Source organism: Aphanomyces astaci (genome assembly GCF_000520075.1).
Source record: "Aphanomyces astaci strain APO3 unplaced genomic scaffold supercont1.70, whole genome shotgun sequence".
Classification (NCBI taxonomy): domain Eukaryota; phylum Oomycota; class Saprolegniomycetes; order Saprolegniales; family Verrucalvaceae; genus Aphanomyces; species Aphanomyces astaci.
The window spans coordinates 172,157-191,134 of NW_009798333.1; the positions used below are offsets into that span (position 1 = coordinate 172,157).

Here is an 18,978-nt window from a genome sequence, read left to right on the forward strand (position 1 = left end):
TTCAAATAGTTATATATAGAAAGAAGCATAATGTGTTCTTAACTGTTAGAAATGCACAGTCCTGGTTTAGATGCCCAAAATCAGATGATAATGCACTGAACAGTTGTTACAGGCTCCAACCAGTATGTCAAGAAGGCAAAGTACAGTAGGCCCAAGCAATTAGAAGGGGAAGAGGAAGGCAGCGACCGAGTACAGCGTATGCCCAGGAGGACAAGAGCGCAGAACAAGGGAAAACGAATTAGGATGAGTGATGTGGAGTCTTTCCCCTACGAGGAGATGGCCGCTGATTGGTCAGACACCGAAGCGCACATATTAGGACATATCCCTTTAAGTGCGGGCGATCCAACGTATGCTGAACCAAATGAGACACTTCAACCAGGCATACGAACCCCCCGCTGTTGTCATCCTACAAATCCAAGACCTACACGCATCCTACGACGTGGAAACCAAGATGGCTCAGCTCCGCTTCCGACGATAACTGAAGTCGAATCGGATGCAGAAGATGTGAAAGAACGAGATGTGCGGGCAACCTCAGCATTACCACCCAACCTAGCCCCGTACACCCGGGGCATCGCAGGGGAGGTGGGCAGGTTGAGCCCGTGCTTACTTCAGACACCTTAACTATTGCCCCTGATGATGCCATCTTTTCGACCACCGCAACAAGTGCCTCCTACTTGAGATCTCGAGGATTAGGCCTCCGACGATTCCACTTTCGTTGCTGAAGCGTTTACCCTTTTGGACAGCTTGCCGCTTGGTGTCGTGCGTGATATAAGTCCTCCTTGCAAGGACCTGACCCTTCATAGACATAGGCTAGCACCGGTCGCCTCTTGGTGAACAAAGATCTCGACGGGACAATCTATCGGATCGGCGTTTGCGGCGATATCATCCAACCTTCTGTCACACACAACCCTCCCCAGTACCTCGGGGAATGATGAGAAGCAGGGACGAGATACTCAGGGCGCACACAATGATTGCAATGGCGCGATCCCCGTGGACATGGCCAACTATTTAACTTTGGCTGCACAGTCTGGCCAGGGTGGTGGTTGTGCAGATAGCAAGAGTAATCACCTTCCACTTTCAGTGACCGCTGATCCGACCCCCGCCGAAGAGCCAAGGTACCCCGGGACATCTAGAAGTGACGAACGAGCTGGACGACGTAGCCAGTGTAATGATTGTGTGGACACCAATGGTGAGGGTAGTGCAACTGATGATGACCCCCTCCGGTCGTTGAACGCTTTGCCGATCCGTCCCGAAGAACTAGGGGACCCAGGGAACACCGGCACCCCTGGGATACCTGGGACACCAAGGAGTGACGAACGAGCTGTTCAACGTAGCCCTTCGGATGCAACACCTGCCAGGCAACCGCCACAGAAAAGCAACCATTTTGTCAGAGTAACGAGCGTGAAAACAACCAGGAGTCATCAACGCACACCACAACGAGTTCAGATACCCCAGGTGATTCAAGCATATCAGGGCACCCATGGTGCCCAGGGCATACGGATCACAGTGGAGAGGATAAGGATCGAACGCAATATCCCATCGTCTTCGCTTACCACCAATGCGATGTACACTTAAGCCTATGTTGCCCTTCAGTCTTCTCCAGGCCTCCTTATTGTAGGTATTCTATAAATAGATACCTAATATACCTGAATCACCGCCCGACAATATACCTCAATTAAGGAAAATCTAGAAATTGTGGTATAACGCATGGGAACGGAACCCTGCCTCGCCTGGGCTGCAGAAGATGCAGGCAGAGCGCGACGAGATCAATCACGCTGCCGTGTTGGAGGCGCCGGCGTGCATGCCGGTCGACCTGGCTAAGATGCGTCCCAAACTGTTCCTGGACGACATCCTGATGCCCCCTCGGCACCGGTGCATCTTTTCTTCAACGCAGACGACGTCGCTTCCATCGACCAGGATCATCGCGACCTGGTCAAGGCGTACAAGGACGAGCCCGGCATCAAGGCAACCATCGATGCATACAGCAACAAACTCGATTGCCAGTATCGATGATGAAGCCAGCCTTGGACATGAAATCCATCCTCAGAATCATGTAGAGCTCCACCGGTCCAATGTCACACACTGACAAGCTGAAGATGAACACAATGCCGCGCGCGATGGTAAGTTTGATAGTCACCATGCCAAAGGTGCTGACACTGTTTGAACCGAGACCCTTGATGCCGATTCGTTTGGATGTGTCCACCTTCAAGTTTAAACGTTCTGCCTTCCGTCTATGGATAATACTGAGGCTGGCGCCAGTGTCAGCCAGTATGCGGGCAGGCACGTTAATTGCGGCATCGAGGAAAGCTTGATCACTTCGAGCTCGATCGCTGAAGTCCGACTTTCTCCAGTATCCAAGTTGTTCTGCTTCTAACAAGTCGAACACTTCGGGTAGGGACGTCGTGGAGTTGGCGAAACACACTCGCGGGACATGAGGTGGGGGATCGTAAGATGTATTGCAAGTTAGAAGATCTCGCCTGCGCTTCTTGTGCTTTCCACGCAGCTACGGTCGCTAGGACTCTTGAACTTCCAAGGCCATAGGGTACAAGGGCACGTCTTTTTTCTTGAGAGGCGTGAGGCCAAGTCGCGCAGGGTTTCTCGGGAACCCCGGGCTACCGGGCTACCTGGGTCACCTGAGATGCTTGGGCCGACTGAGAGGTTTGGAAATTCGAGGCCGCTTGGTGTCGTGATGCAGATGCGTGAGCTTGTTCAGCTTGGCTTTCGCTTGATGCGTTGTTTTTGTGGGTTCTTTTTCTTGGGTTTTCGTTGTTATCTTCACCGCCGTCTTGAGTTCGTTCCTCACCACCATATTGCGTATTTGCCTGCTTGAGTCCGGCGTAACTAGAGTGGAGCACCACTCTCGGGCTTACAAGTTTAAACGATCCATGTTGGGCAGGCCATCCAGCTTCCCGATTTGGCTAGTGCTTCGAGATAAGTTCGGACCGAGATGATCTGCTCCCGCGTTTCGCATCGTTCACCCGCGTTTCGCATCGTTCACACATGTTGTGGGTCGGCTTGCAGAATTGGCAGGCTTTGATACATTTGTCGGTGGGATGACCATTTCTTTTCCACAGACTGTAGAACTGTTCCATCCAGCTTTCCCCATTCACACGTCAGTGCTCCTTGCTACAACTGGAACACCACTCCTTTTTACCACCCAGCGCGGAAATTTCGAGGTGTAATTGCTCATTGGGTGTGTTGGTCACTGCTGGGCTGTTGTAGTCGGAGTCTTCTCTGGCTAGGAGGATTTGACATTCCATCGATAGGCTCTTGTCCCGAGTCACGGATGCCCGAGCTAGACGTATCAACCTGACGGTTCATGAACTGGTGCTGGATTTGGTTCTTCCGCTGCGAGTCCAGGTGTCGGTCAACGTCGTCATGAACACCATTTGAGATAGGCGGTCTCCCAACGAGTCATCTTCCAGGGCTATGCAGAAGCGCCTGATGTGGTCTTCCAATATGCTGGCTGACTTCCAGAACTCCATCCTCGCGCTTTGGGCTGCACTGTTGAATTGGTAGAAGCACGTCTTCAATGGCTCCTTCGGCTATTGTGTCATGCGTTAGTACTTGTCGGCTTTTGGCAGCGGGTAGATGATCCATTCCTTTGCAAACTTTCTCTTGATATCCTTGCTGCAGTTGGTTGAACCAGGCTCGTACAGTCTTGCTCAGGTACGAAGGGAACCAAGCGATTTTTTCTTGTTCCGTCCACCCTGATACATAGCCGTGGCAATTGTTCGTAGAGTCACATCCATTGATACGACGCCTCGCGGTTGTCTTCGCTGCCGGAGAAGACGGGCGGAGAGTCCATGGAAAGCACATGCATAGCCCCTTGATGTCCCATAGACGGCAAATTATCCCAGAGGTCTTCATCGTCCCCGCTGTACCCAGGGTTGCCACCTTCCCCAGGCCTCTCGGGGATCTGGGTCACCAGATAAATTGACGGAGGGCTCGTAGTCTGTTCCATCTTGAATGTGATACCTCGTCCTCCTCTGGTTGGCTGCATCCGTTCACCACGCTGTGGGCCACTTTGCAAGCTTCCAGCGCTTGTAGGTCGATACATGGTGGTGGTTTGATTGTGGTTTTGCTGTAATCCATGGGGAAGCCTTTGAGGGAGGTGTTGTTGGCCCGCGGACAATCCGAATTGGTTGAAGATGTCACGTATTTCTTCCAACGTGTACGTCTTGACGTTCGATGCTGTCCACAAGTTGGCGGATTTGGAGTTGAAATTGTTGGAAATTCTTGATCCGTCGAGGTTTCCGACAGTCAGACTCGAACATGAACGCGTCCAACGTAGCCCGAATGCCCTCCATTTTCTGGTCCAAATTTTGCTCCAACATCTAGGCCACCATGCCAACTGTGGTCTGTGGTAGCACCGGGTCCGCACTTTGCATGGTGTCTCTCGTACCAATGGAGGCTTGGGCAGAGCTGCGTCGGCTCGGTGTGACGGACTCATTCTTGATCGACGGCGCTACATCTGCCGATCTTTCCATCGAAAATGCATTTTTGTGGGGATCATATCGTGGTCGTGTGACTGCCCAAGAAACATGACTTTGGTAATATACTGTTTGGACTTGAGCTGGCGCTTCGGAAGTTCTTCATCGTCGTAAGCATAGAAAGACTTCTTGACTGTCGTCAAAAAGAACCATTTCTCATCAACATGTACATATGAGTTCATGTTGTCGAAAATGGTTCCATTCGACGACGACCGAAGAAACGAAAGCGCGTGCTTCACACGGTTCTTCGTGTTGGCTTCCGTTAAGAACGGCTTCGAATGGCTTGACTTGAATTTTAATGTCTTTGCTCGCTGCATGTGACGAATGATCGTTGTCTTCGAGAGACCTGTCTTGGTTGCTAGTGTACGCATCGTTTGTCGGTCATGCAAAGGGACAGCCCGAATCAAACTCTCAATCTCTTCATCAGAGTATTGAATCTTTCGGTTTTGATTCCCTAACATCGTAAAACTCTTTGAATTAATACATGTACAAAATTATAGTCTGACGCAGAAATATTATATTAGAGAGGTTTTACCCTTGTATTTTGCCGACACGTCGGCCGTCGTGCTACCGCTGCGTAGTAAGAGGCGTCCTCTTGCCCACACGTTCGAAATCGTCTGTCTCATGCAGTTGAATAGTCGGGCAGGTTGTGTTGCTCAATCATGGGGTAGTTCTCCGGCTACGCTTCGTTCCAGAAGCATCTCGTAGATGGAATGGCGTTGAGCATCGGTGAGCTTCTTGTTGAGAGCATGGCGAAGGCATAGTTGACTAGAAAGATCGCTTTGCAAGAGGAAGTGTGTTGACCAGGAAGGGTGATAATGCAATATGAGACCTCAGGGGTCGTTATGTTTGCTAACGAATGTGTGAACAAATTCTTGCCGCCATAACTTTTGAGCAAAAAGGAATTAGTTTGGTCGGAAATCATCCAATCAAAGTTGAGAGCTTGCTCTTTCTTGTGAGCCAATTAGATTGGTTAAAGGCAAAAATTAGAAAAATCCGCCAATGGCGAAAAAAGTGTTAACGTTTGATCGGACCAGAGTAGTAGCGTGGGAGTGGGAGGACATACTTCGCACTTCGAGGGGCGGCGCGAATGGGTTGATGTTTTCATGAATCCACAAAGCCGCTTCTTGTCGCTGCGACTCACGGAAGCAGGTTTGGCTGTATTGGACTACGTAGTGCAGCAGAGATATCATCTTGACGAGTTTTTGGTTGAGTGCCAGGTATTCTCGAGAGCCCACGACCACCGAGTATGATTCCAAATACCACGAGTAATCCTCGTCGTCTTCCGCTTCTCTGATGTTGACATTTAGCATCGGAACACATTCTCCAGCCAGGAAGTCAGATACGGCATTCGTCCAGCGTCATTTCTTTGTAGGGGTCAAGTGGGAGGGGGGCTATGGTATCCAACGAGGCGCGTTTGATTCCATCACTCCATGTACCAAACTCCGGCTGGAGGAATTTCGCCCAGGCGTTGGTTTCATCGGTCATCAGGTCGATCAGTTCTTTCTTGAAACAAGTTGGTTGATCATCCAGGGGCATCGCCTTGATCCTTGCCTTCATGGTGTTCATTCTGACCTTCCTCGTCCTTGGGCAACCACGAGGAGGTCGTGCTCCCTTTGCTGGTTTTGGCGAATCGTATGCCCACTTGGTCGATGGGGGGAACTGTTGGGTTCCAGCTGGCCGTTCGGAAATCCATACCCGCGTACAGTTTTTCTCGGTTCTTGAATGATTCGGTCAGGGGATTTGTGCTTGTCGTTTGTTCAAAGCCAGTTGTACCCATGGATCAATGCATTGAGACTCGCTTGCTCCATTTCTTCTTTCAATCGAGCTTGTTTGGCCGCTTGTTCCGATGGAAGCTCTTCGGTTAACGTGATTTCTCTCTTACGATCTTCGGTTTCCTCTTCCATTTCTTGATACGGTGTTGGGGGGGCAGGTGAGGGGATTTCATATCATCACGATTGGTGCGCCTGTCGGGAAGAAGTTTCAATGGATTCACCAAGGAAGTACACAATCCCCTCGTGTACTTCCTTGGTGAACCATTGAAACTTCCTCCCGACAGGCGCACCAATCGTGATGATATGAAGGCTGACAATAATAAGACATCGAGGGTTGTTTCGGAGGCTTGACGTCAATGGGGCAAAGATCACCGACGTAGCACACAAGGGGATGTTCGGGGAGGACAGGCAACTCAAGGAACCCGGGGAGAGCCGGGGTAGCTGGGAAGGTCGGGAACACAGGGGGTTGACGAGTCGACTCAGGGAACCCGGGGAGCGCGGGGAAGTCGGGTCAAGTTCGCCTCGGGTGGAGTCGAGGGTGACTCCGCGCAAGGAGTATGGAGTGACGCGCAGTGAATAAATCCAGCAACATTCTGTACTGAGGACTTGGCTGGTACTGGTTTTGAGGGCGATGCGGGTTTCGTACACTTGGTCGACAAGCGAATACGGACTTCAACAGCAGACTTCTTTGGGTGGGTCGTTCAAGGACTGTACTGAGCAGGGTCTAAGCCATACACTGCAAAATGTGAACAGTTATTATGTATGTTATGTAAGATCAGCGAAAATCCCTCGTCGATCTGGTCCAGGCTTCCCATGCTGTCGTCACACCTCTAGGGCTAGGTATGGTGGGCGATTCTGGACCAAAGCACTGGTCGCAATTGGTCGAAATCCTTTGCATCTGCAGCGGCTACTGAGCAGCTCGGACATCTGGCACCGGTGGCGCCAAAACGTATGAATCCGCATATGCAACAGACATTGCAACATAATCCTGACTCGCAAGGAAGTGATGCCTAGCGTGATTGTTACTGAAAGCGTAGGCCTATGACCAGACAACCAGCAACAACTCCAACACCAAGTCTCACCTTTGACACGCAATCGTCAACGCTCCCAACATCCAATCCCACTGTTGAAACGCAATCAAGATACCCAGAGAACACGGGGTACCCCAGGTCTCCAGGGAATGTTGGTCTTCCCGGGAATGATGGATCCATTGAAATGTTGGCCCACAATGTTGGTTTGACGATGTGGTTTCACCACAAAAGTATCATTGGGTGACTGCCAAATATCTTGCAAATCAAATTTTCTTCCGGTTGGATCTGCGACATTTTTTAAATAAAAGTACGCTCTCAAGTCTGCGAAGACGGTTTTTTCATCTTCGCAAACAAACCATTTGCGACCACCCAACTCGCATCCGCACCTTGTTATCTTATACTTCAAATATTGATTCATGTAGTTCTTCAAGATGTCGATGAATGGTGTTGCCACAGATCTTCGTTCGCCATGGCAAAGAAGTCCGGTCGAGGCAAGTCATTAGAAGATGTATTTCTTCGCGGCGCGCCTCCCGCACTTCTCGTTCACGATCGCTTCGCCGCCCACTCGTCCATCAGTAGAAACAATGTCATCATATCGGATGACGCTTTGGCATCAGCATCGGCAGCGCCGTCGATAAACTTGTCGATCGAACGACGCTTTTTCGCCGTGTACGACAGCACCCAGCAGGCAAATCGGAGCTGCAAATCCGAGCAGGGCAATTCAGTACGGCCAACATCTTCGTCGTCCTCGTGATCAGGGGGCGCTCTTGCATCGGTGGGGTGAGCAGGGTATCTACGGAACGTCGTTCAGAGATTGGGGTTGATATGCATGTACCTTCTTCGAAGTCGTCGTCGAGAGACAGCACTGACGCCGACAGGTCGATGTCGCGTTGAATGCGCTGTGCACTTCTTCGGGACAGTCAGGATCGCCAGTCGGCTTGGCGTGGTTCTTGAGAAGCAAGAACTTGCGCTTTAGTGCATCTACGTCGCGTATGGGGAGAAGCTTTGGTTCAGCCAAGCGATTGAACCAGCGTTCCACCTTTTCCCATCCGTTCTTACCGAGAGGTAGTACAGCAACTGTGATGTCGAGAAGGAGGTCTAAGGATGCTGGACATAACCAATAATTTCACATAGAACGAGTGGAATTGGATATATTTGCAGGGATTTCGCACAAATTATACAAATATTTTGACTTAGAGTGTGTCTAATCGTCAATGCGTGTTCAGGATATCTGTATAATGGGACCAAAAGTTGGACAAATTATCTCACATTGCAGAAACGGCGGGGATGATGGAATTCATGATGAAACTTGGTTTGGTTTTTTGCTCATGGAGATACTCAGCATACAAATATGAAGTATACAATTCAGAAGAGTAACATGCAATTATGCATATTTGTAAACTATTATGACCCGAAAACATTCTTGATTTAATTAAGTCCTGTACGGCGTACACGGTAGTTATACAGTCGAAACATGCATGTTCGATTGGCGGCGCCCCTAACCACTGGATTAAACGGCAAGGGAAGCATTAACTACCGATAAACTTTTCCAGTTGCCCCCATTCCCCACTCTGCAGCTTGACGCAGTGAAGTGATACAATCACTCATCGTTTGGAGTGCCAAACGACATGCTGCCGGTTGCCGGTCCAAGTCGCCCTCCTTCAGTGGCGTGGTAACCCTTCCAACATCCGGGGGCCAACGAAACGTTCATCATCCAAGCGTGCTTGGAGTTGACGGCTGACTTCCCATCGTTCCACGAGCCAGCACAGTTGTGCTTGGCTCATATGATTGTCCCATCGACACCAAAGCAAAAGAAGACAGAGTGCAGCCAACCTAGTTAGACATGAGGAACATGCAGTACACATCACAGAACCACCGTTATAGTGCACATTCTGAAGGTCAACGCTGCTGATGGCCTACACGCGATAGTTCTTTCCGTCAACGAAAGCAAACACCCCTTCAACAAGCTGTTCACGCTCGTTCGTCAGTATGGCACATTCTTGTTGAACACGTATCGATGGCCATTACACCGAGCCTCGTCTGCTTTGGCAAGGACACGGGCAAACGTAGATGGTGGGACGCCAAAGATCTCTTGAAGGGTATTGTGTTCCACCGCAGCAGTGTAGTACCGTATACTCCGTGGCAAACACATGGAGCAGGTCGTCAAACGCATCGGGAGTTAATGACACTGGTGAGAAAGGATGGAATGTGACCAGAACGATACATGGTATACCATGTTGTGCCTGTGCGAAATGCGTATCATGGTTATACTTGGTTGGCGACGACGAGCGCGAGCAAAGACGGGAACTTCTAAGACTGAGGAAAGCATGAATGATAGAGAACCAACGAAAAGTGGTGATAGTGTGTAATCTAAGTCGTTGCACGAAAAACTATCATGTTATCCGGACTCGCACATTTGTTTGCGAGAGGCAATTACGAGATATTTGCAGTCACCCAATACAACTAATGTGCACACCAATCCAGTTATGAAATGTGGTTATCTTTGATTTGCCGAAAGATCGGTAATTTGCCGAGCTGCATTACCCAATACTTATAGAATTTAAGAATTGATATGATTGGATAAAATAAAAGCCTGCAACAACTATCACCTTCAAAACCTTATGGTGGGAATAGTACAAACTTAAAGAGGGGCTCGCCTGTTTTCACAGTCAAATCAAGGCGACCTGTAAAATATTATTACTGCATACATATAATATTGCTCTATAAATCAATAATTTTGTTTCATTGAAGGCGTAAAATTCCCATACTGAATACAAGGTTAAATTTCGGCAAATCACCGATCGCCTGTTTGAGCGCCTAACTTTAACATTTTATTTGCCCTGATTCAAACTCTCATGCTTGATTTGTCTTCGGACGATGAGATAAAGCTCACAAAGGTGTGTTCGGCACTGCAGCTTTCACGTCGAGATCATTTGAACTTCGCCAGATATGGTCGATTCAATGGAGCTCAAAATCGGCAAATCACTGATCCGTCACGTTAATTGAGTTTGGATTATTGTGCTTTCCGGTTGAACTTGCCAATTGTGAGCCATTATAAAAATCGCCAACAAATAGCCGCGATGATTTTATTGGTTAAAATTTCGAAGATTTGGGCAGAAAATGGACATCCAACTCAGTTTTCCACAACTGCCTGGGGGCAGATTTCGCACTTAACGTTAATATATCTTTGAGAAGATAATTTAGATAACGTTAAGATAGAAAAAATAATCTATTTCTCATGTGACGTTGGATGCAATGACCTATTTTCTGTGCCGGTAGATATCGATAACTATTTTCAAGCTTCGTCCAATTATCCTCAACTTCGCGAAGACGAGCTGACTGCTGATGTGAAGGATGCATTGGTCATGTTCCTGTTGGACCCTGGCACTGTTGGGTGTGGAATTTTTGCACGTGGTTTTTCGTGTGCATGCACGTGGTTAAATTTAGGTGGTATATTTGCACGTGTTTCAATCTACGTACGCCAATTTGGACGGTTTGTACGTGGTATAATTTCCGGTCAAAAATAGTTGCCTGTAGACCGCGCAAATAATCCAACAGCGTACTCGACAAGTTACAGTACTACGCAGTAAGCGTGAAGCCCACATGATTTTGGCCATGCGATCAAATATAGATACATGTTGGATTATTGGATTACTCTACCTCGACCCATCCGTATTCATGGCCTAGTGCCATCACTGAGGGATGCCCTCGACACACACAAACTACTACATCTCGGCCATTCCTTGGCCAAACGCACTGATTCTTGGACTGGTACCAATCCCATATACATAGTGAAAGACCGACTTGCCAACGTTGGTGTCGACCACCTCGCGCCGCCGACCATGGCGGCACCACGACACATACAAACTACTACATCTCGGCCATTCCTTGGCCAAAACCACTCAATCTTGGACTGGTGTCACCGCTGAGGGATGCCTCACGGTGGTACCAGTCCCACATACATAGCGAAAGACCGACTTGCCAACGTCGGTGTCGAACATCTCGCGACAAACTACTCTATCTCGGCCATTCCTTGGCCACCTCGCCGAAGAATTTGCTGGTATAAAGAGAACTCGTAAACCAACTTGCAATGATGTAGAACTATGTATTAAATTTCTAACGAGACATTGCCATCGACATCGACTCCACCTACGAAAGCATCGTGCACGGCTTGGGCAGCACCTCGCTCTGTCAATAACGTGATCGACCAGTGATGGGCCGATTTTTTTCTTTTTTCTTTCGTGAATTCCTCGTCAAGTATTTATACTAAGGCGATGCGGTGGACCTCGCCCGAAAGAGCTCGTCAAGATCTGTCATATACACCTAAACACAATGTATTTAGACAGTTCACGATGACGTAAATAATTTCGCAAGTTGCAAAATTTACATTGATGACCAGTAATGTACCGAATTTTATACTTGAAGTAAGTATGGATTAGGGTTGTGTAAAAAACAGGCGAGCAGACTGGAATTTGTAAAATGATAAAGGTATATTATATTTGAACAGGAATAATATATTGCGGAACTGTACTGCACATTCTCTCTTATTCGGACACTAAACCGTACCACGTGGCAATGTTCAGCATGTGGGTCAAATACCCACATGTAGGGATCGGTGCCTAGACAGCACACATGAAATCCTGTCAAGAGGAGTGAGGAAAGAACCAAACGTAGATGAGCGGTACAGTTTGTAGGACGTACTAGTAGATGAGCGAGGATAACGTAGGCGAGCGGTGGAATAGTGCCGAACGTAAACCAGCCAACAAGTACATCCTATCCCTGTGTTTATCGACCTCGTCAAAGCGACCATGTTTGTACGTCGGCACGACGCACACTACAGTGTACTTATACCGCACAGTAAATGGGGATGGTGCATGATCACAAAAGTCAGAACACCCTGTTCTTCTAGAGAACATCCCCACTGCCCTGTCAGTCAGGTAGCAGCGTCTGCTAGCTGTGTAGGAGGTTTTTGTGCCTTCTAGAGGCTTTCCTCAGAGTAGAAGACAGCGAAGATTCGTCACGAAACATCACAGGATGTCGTGGCCAATCATAATCGAAGATTTGATTGGCTGTTGGAGGAACTGGCACATCTAGAGCCAGTTTCTCCTCTGCCGTCAGAATTAATTCACTTCCGGTTCTCCCCTCAACTACTCATCTGTCTGCTGCTGCTACCTGCCCATCCAACTACAAACTGCACGCATTACACCTACTACAGTACAGTACTGTACACAGGGTTGTTGATATGCGTAAACATTGGGAGGTGTGCACTACAGTACTGGTACAGTAGGTGCTCCAGAAGTGCTGCAATAACAAACACAGCGGTAGTTCTGCTTACTTGTACCTGTATTCCCCGAAGGATTTTCAGGGAAATTGGATTGGAAAATTCGTGTGGATAATTACTCTACCTAATGGGCTTTGGATAGGACTGTGAACGGCTGCTCTCAGGGTGTCGTCAGTGTACGGCGTCGAGGCGGCATGTGGATGTCAAATCAAACTCGAAAACCTTTTACATATAATAATTTTTCCCACCATAAACTTTTACAAGATTATTGGCACGAGAGGTTCTGTTTTGTCCAATAATACAGCTCGAACGATTTAATTGGATGAAATAAATCGGCACATCACTGAACATTCGGCCCATCACTGGTCGGTCACGTTACAAGTTGTTTGGTGTGCTCGCCTATCACAAATTCTGCCGTCCAACGCTTTTGTGCGGGAAGGTACGACAAGATTGTACCCACTTGCTTGTAGGCTCATCTGATGCCAGTATCTTGAAGTTTGTGGAACACTTGAATCCTACGATTGTAAATGGCCTGCCTTCAATCCGAGCCAGAAGCGTGTCGACCCGAAACTCATGTTGTCGCGTGTCAACGGTGAGGCTGTGGGTTTTTTTTGTCGGACGGCCAGACTTCTTTCGCACGGGAAGTCGCCGAAGACGCAGTTGTATGTCGAATCCATGAAACAGGGACAAACACGCGACAACGTGGGAGCAGAGCCATCCCGAAGAAAAATAGCCTGGACAGTCGCACTTGAATTTTTCTCGGATTTCTCCACACTATATATATACATATATTTAAACATTGCTACTATATATATACATATATTTAAACATTGCTACTATATATATACATATATTTAAACATTGCTACTATGGAATGTGATTAATGTTACCTCAACATGGGAGAAGGGTTGTAACGATGACATATCAGAACGAATTTCGACTTCATCGTCGATTTGAATACGGTGCAAACTCAAACACAGATCATTTCTTTGCTTGTCGGTTGTTGGTACGAGGCCATTTTGGGTTTCGTCGATTGACACCAAGTATCTCTACGCAAGCCAAAATGACATAGTAACAGTTGTGGGAGTAGCTTTTGAACGAGTGCTCGTTATCTTCTTGCGCATATGGGTGGTGCTGTTGAAGAGAACTGTTGACGCCGCAACTTGATGCAGGTGGCTGACTTGTTCAACAAGCAGCGCCTTCTCCAATATTGTTGTTGACACTGGTGACTCGTCCCATAAGTCCGGCGAGGTGTTGATTTCAAGTCCATCCGATACAAGGACGCGAGGGAGTGTATGTTCGAGAACCACGCTTGTTGTTGCTCTGAGTTCATGTGCGTATACCTATACGAGTACAATGAGTATCACAATGCTGACGTGTTCGTACGATTTTGATGCTTTTGTGATGACTTTCGATATGCTGCTGATGCGGCATAACTCCTGGACAGTTCGACGCTGTTGAAAACCACTGGTCCCACGGCGGAGAAAGGTATACATCACGAAACCATGTCGACAACTCGATTTCGCCTAGATCGACCATCCATTCCGACAGGCAAATGGCGGCAATCACGTGAAACTGGTGGTGCGACCGGCAAGCCACATACGCTCTATGTCCACCTTGACACGTGAATAGTTGTTCGATTCCCTCAGTAGTTTCTTGTGCTTGTGTACATTACGCTTCATGTGAACGTAGCACGACTCGTGTATGGTCGATCGATGCTGTGGCAGGAATGAGGTTAGTGTCGAAGAATTCCTCAAACTTCGTGGCGGTCACGTCAAAGAGCTTGAAGTACACCTCTTCGCATTCCACTCGTACAAATATATACGTCCACGGTAGGAAGCGGTGCCGAAAAGAACCACTCGTGTATCGCGTGTACACAGCGCCCAAATCTATCAACGTCCAACCACCTGGTTTGTATAAGTCATCGATTATGCAAATATCTACAGATTTCACACAATACCAAAGTGAAGCTTGTAAGTTCCATCAGTTGCAATGGTCAAACTGTCGCCTTGACGGTCTCTCGCCCATGCAATGTTCCACATGTTTTGCCGGGACGTCACGACTAACCCAGCGTACGTACTTTCGACGCTGTCGCTGGTGAATGTGCCCTCGATAATGTCAAGGACAATCAATTTGTGCCTACCACAACACGTAAACAGGTCCACACAAACGTAACTACAACGTTCAACTAACCTGTACGCGTTGTCGAGCTCAATGAATTCTTCGTACACGAATGTTTCTTCGCGATCGAAGAATGACTCCTTGGTTGCGCAGAGATGTGCTTGTCCCCACGTGATCAAATCAGCCAAATTGGAGATTTCCCAGCCTCCACTTTTCTTGCGCGACGAGTCATTATCTGAGTTCTTGTGGGGAGCTTATTCAACACGTCTGGGTTGTCACGGTGTACTTCATATAGCTCAACCTAGGTCGTACAGCTATTTAAGGCAATTACAAAGAAAATTTACTTCGAGTTTTTTTGGTGTAAAGCCACATCTCAGCTACCGATCGATTTCAGGGCGAACTTGAGGGTGGATGCCGCTTGAGTCGTCATCTTGTTCGGCTGCATGTTCCAGGCCGGAGTCTTCAAGGTTGGCGTAGGATTGCTCAGCAACAATTCGAAGTTCGTGGGGGCATTCCAAGTGGCTGCAGCAAACATATACGTACACCTTCCTCACGTCTGATGACTTGTAGTTCCGACTGTGCTTATACCTAACATAGCGTTAGCGGCTAGCTGTTCTAGCAATCATACCTGAATGAGGTAGAGATGTTGAGGTAGTCCTTTGCGTCGTGAAAGCTGCCAAACTGCATTATACTTGTCCATTGCTTGCTTGAATTGCGTCGTTGTTGGTCACTTCGCTCGGAGACCATGGATGCATCTTCCCAAGCAAGAGCATCACCCACATCGGAACCACTGCTGCTCGCGCTCAACTCCATCGCACTGTAGATTAAGCAATGATGACTGGTACCTTCGTTACTTGTTCCAGTGACGACCCATCATTGCACTGAAGAAAATATAGAACAATAAGCCAACAGACCGACGTTTTGGGTGAAACCGTTCCTAGGTATCCCTAGGTTTTTCTCACACTGGTGCAAGGATCATCGAACGCGCTGCTTCCTTCATTGGTAGCGACATCCACATTAGTGTCTGACGTAGCCAAAGCAACGACGACGGAATTCAATGAGCCGCAAGGTTCAACCGCGCCAAGGAAAAGAGTGTCCATGCGCAAAGCCGCCGCTACACCTGCATCCACCACTCCTGAGGCGAAGAAGCCAACCGATCCACGGCGTGAAGTGCTCATATAGGTTAACACAATATAAAGTGCTCACCATTCTTAATGCATATAGTTGTTTGGGATTGGAGGTTTTCGGAACTGACATAGGCAAGTCGGTCTTTCGCTATGTATGTGGGACCGGTACCACCGCTGAGGGCATCCCTCAGCGGTGACACCAGTCCAAGATTGAGTGGTTTTGGCCAAGGAATGGCCGAGATGTAGTAGTTTGTATGTGTCGTGGTGCCGCCATGGTCGACGGCGCGAGGTGGTCGACACCGACGTTGGAGAGTCGGTCTTTCACTATGTATGTGAGACTGCTGAGGGCATCCCTCAGCGATGACACCAGTCCAAGAATCAGTGTGTTTGGCCAAGGAATGGACGAGGTATAGTTTTTTGCGATGAACGCGACATGTGTCGAGAAGACATAATGTGTAGATGGCATACGGAACATTCCATACCGCACTGCTCAGATTATTTAAAAACTGTTAATATTTGTGATCAATATATCCACGTGTGAATGCTCCAACAGGCGCAAATGCTCCTCCACGTGTAAGCATACCATTACCACGTGTATGCACACCATTTTTGTAACGGCACGTGTAAATATATCAAAAACCATTTCAAATATGCTTTTCCCGGCACTGTTGCAGTCCCCAGCACGCCGTTGAGCTGCGCGGGCAAACTTTTGGCTCCAAAACGTCGCCGAATGGGACCAACAGCAAGCAAGTACAGTACAGCTGCTTGAAGTTAAGGTTAGTCGGTTCAACGAGCAACATGGATGAACGGCTCTTCAGCGTCGAAAAGTGCATCATGACAGACCATAGAAAGCACATGCATCCGATGATTTTCGAGATGATCATATTCCTTAGCGCGAATGCATCGTATTGGAATGTTTATTCCCTTGTGTAATACGAAGTAAAACATTTGAACAATTATCGATATTTTGCATTAGCAAACAATTATTTATTATCGAGGTCGTCGAATATCGTGAAATTTATTGGCCGAGGCACCATTTTGGATAGTCGCAAAAATATATTATTTCGGAAGCCTGCCTGGGGCAGTACGACGAGGTGTAGTCGCACGTTGCGGTAGCGCGGGCGTAGTTGATGTACTAGAGATGTTTGTGTGTACATCGGTGTGCACCAACGAATACAGTTCCGGGCTACTACGTAGTACTAGTATTTGCTAGCAATAGTTCATATATACATAATTTCCCTGTAAGAGAGATTTCGCAAAGTAATCCGTGTCCGTTTCCGTAATAATTACCCTCTGTATTTAGTACCATCACGGAAACTCATGAAACTTTATAGCGGAATCCGTGAAAAGAGCAGCTATCACGGATTCCACGGTAATCATAAGAAATATTTAAGTAACGTTAGTGGTTATCCGACCGAACAGGAGGGGTTCAATTCGGTGGACAAGCGAGGATGACTTGGCGATGTTGATACAGCCAATACAGGTTGATACTGGTCTTGGGGTGTGTGATCGCGTATAACTTGCTTTTGGCCCTAGGGGAGTTAAAGTTCCTGGCTTCTCTTGCCAGGTACTCGAAGTTGACGGTAAGAAAGCATCGCACAGGTTCCACCTGACACTCGACAACCATGAAAAGTTCCAGAAGGATTCTGTGTATTTGTATGGTGGTGTCGACCGACCGTATGAGTGCGGGCAGAAGTCTGCGACAACGGCGAGAACGTTTGTAAGCTATGGCAAGTTCTTCCACAGACAGCATCATTGCAAAGTGGCTGATTCCTTATGTTTGTTCCGGACGGGAATTCTATTTATACAGCGAAATCGTCTAAATTTACAGTTAATCCGTGTCCGTGGTCGTGTCCGTGTCATTTTCTCACGGACGTGAACACGGATTGAATTGCGAAATTTGTGATTAGTAGTCATCGCAGCTCATCCAGAACTGGATTACCTAAATCTGATTGGAGTTCCAGAAAGTACGACTACAGTACCGTAGTACTTACTACTAGCATTGTCGGGATGCCAAATCGTTCTTGCAGAACCGAGGATGGCGACAACCCCGCGACTGACACAAGCTATGCAGTACCCTGCACCCTGCAAGACTCAAACGTTACTGGATCGAATTAAACTTGTTCACTTGAGCCATCTACAAAGGCTCGTGACCTCTCACGTGCTATTTCGACCGGACGACAGCCTTTGGAGGCGTAATAGTTGTATGTAGGTGCAAAATGCGACACCGTCTTGCGTAATACTTGAGGTACGAGTGAGACACTGATCTGCATTTATCCGAATCCATCGTGAAGGTAAACCTCTGATTGTTCTTATCAACTTACTATGTAGTACTGTATACAGGAGTCTGCCTTGAGCTCGTACCGCAGTACGCAAGACGGGGTAACTGTTGAAACGGTCACGGCTACTACCGCTCATGTCCCATCGGCTGTCGGTGCCGGACACGCCCGAGCCAGAGAGGTTGAAGCCATCATCGTTGCAGTGCCACGTCTCGGACTTTGGATCGTCGCCCCAGGCGGTTGTGTCTGCCGCCGCCATGTCCCTCAAGTCCAAAGTGTCGATGTACATTCCTCAATTGGGGGGGAGCTTCGAAGGGCGTCGTTGACGTCGTCCATGGTCAAAGCCAACCCCAAAGTCCATCGAGTGCCCACCGATCGGAGCCACGTGGCGTCGTTCCAGAAGCTGCTCTCGTCTTTCGACGAAGGAGATAACGCCCTCAGAATCGTCACCACGCTCAACTCGTTGCTGCAGTCCATCGTCTCGGCCGTCGTGACGGACATCGACAACGCCAAGATCGCGCGGGAGGCATCGGTGCACGGATCTTGCAACTGGACAAGTTTGTGCGGGGGTACTTCATCTTGGAGACCCTCGAGCTGGACCAAGTGGTGGCATCGCTGGAAGACAGTCTCGACCAAGCTTACGTTCGCGTCCAGGCTCTGCAGGACGAGCTCAAGGCCATGGTGCACACACACAAGCGCAAAATCGCCGAAGCCAAGCTCATGGCCGTCATCCACGATGCCACGTACGATTGAAACTAGGAAAACGTTCAAACATGATTGTTTATAGAGCGGCCAACGCAGGGCATCACCAGTCACTCACCGAGCCCCCGTCGTCGTCGGCGTCGAAATCCCAGTTGTTTTCATCTCACTC

General features: G+C 48.3%; 7 protein-coding genes across 7 annotated transcripts; 1 reads left to right on the forward strand and 6 right to left on the reverse strand.

Annotated features, from left to right (window-relative positions):
• Window positions 1–3,742: 3,742 nt before the first annotated feature.
• On the reverse strand, window positions 3,743–3,964 carry H257_15456 (hypothetical protein; the record flags this gene model as incomplete). Its single annotated transcript, XM_009843573.1, has 1 exon — window positions 3,743–3,964. One exon carries the CDS (start codon window positions 3,962–3,964, stop codon window positions 3,743–3,745), a length of 222 nt encoding a protein of 73 aa, XP_009841875.1.
• Window positions 3,965–4,337: 373 nt separating this feature from the next.
• Window positions 4,338–4,810, reverse strand: H257_15457 (hypothetical protein; the record flags this gene model as incomplete). The annotated part of the gene is made up of 2 exons (XM_009843574.1): window positions 4,338–4,482; window positions 4,563–4,810. The coding sequence occupies 2 exons, from the start codon at window positions 4,808–4,810 to the stop codon at window positions 4,338–4,340; spliced, it is 393 nt and encodes a 130-aa protein (XP_009841876.1).
• A 362-nt stretch (window positions 4,811–5,172) lies between these two features.
• On the reverse strand, window positions 5,173–5,806 carry H257_15458 (hypothetical protein; the record flags this gene model as incomplete). Its single annotated transcript, XM_009843575.1, has 2 exons — window positions 5,173–5,261; window positions 5,560–5,806. The coding sequence occupies 2 exons, from the start codon at window positions 5,804–5,806 to the stop codon at window positions 5,173–5,175; spliced, it is 336 nt and encodes a 111-aa protein (XP_009841877.1).
• Window positions 5,807–6,018: 212 nt separating this feature from the next.
• H257_15459 (hypothetical protein) lies at window positions 6,019–6,400 on the reverse strand (the record flags this gene model as incomplete). Its single annotated transcript, XM_009843576.1, has 2 exons — window positions 6,019–6,169; window positions 6,270–6,400. 2 exons carry the CDS (start codon window positions 6,398–6,400, stop codon window positions 6,019–6,021), a joined length of 282 nt encoding a protein of 93 aa, XP_009841878.1.
• Window positions 6,401–7,842: 1,442 nt separating this feature from the next.
• On the reverse strand, window positions 7,843–8,348 carry H257_15460 (hypothetical protein; the record flags this gene model as incomplete). The annotated part of the gene is made up of 3 exons (XM_009843577.1): window positions 7,843–8,092; window positions 8,166–8,280; window positions 8,339–8,348. 3 exons carry the CDS (start codon window positions 8,346–8,348, stop codon window positions 7,843–7,845), a joined length of 375 nt encoding a protein of 124 aa, XP_009841879.1.
• A 5,281-nt stretch (window positions 8,349–13,629) lies between these two features.
• Window positions 13,630–15,514, reverse strand: H257_15461 (hypothetical protein; the record flags this gene model as incomplete). Its single annotated transcript, XM_009843578.1, has 7 exons — window positions 13,630–13,923; window positions 13,967–14,186; window positions 14,256–14,487; window positions 14,541–14,719; window positions 14,774–14,943; window positions 15,103–15,223; window positions 15,330–15,514. The coding sequence occupies 7 exons, from the start codon at window positions 15,512–15,514 to the stop codon at window positions 13,630–13,632; spliced, it is 1,401 nt and encodes a 466-aa protein (XP_009841880.1).
• A 2,730-nt stretch (window positions 15,515–18,244) lies between these two features.
• H257_15462 (hypothetical protein) lies at window positions 18,245–18,860 on the forward strand (the record flags this gene model as incomplete). Its single annotated transcript, XM_009843579.1, has 3 exons — window positions 18,245–18,390; window positions 18,423–18,639; window positions 18,666–18,860. 3 exons carry the CDS (start codon window positions 18,245–18,247, stop codon window positions 18,858–18,860), a joined length of 558 nt encoding a protein of 185 aa, XP_009841881.1.
• Window positions 18,861–18,978: the final 118 nt, after the last annotated feature.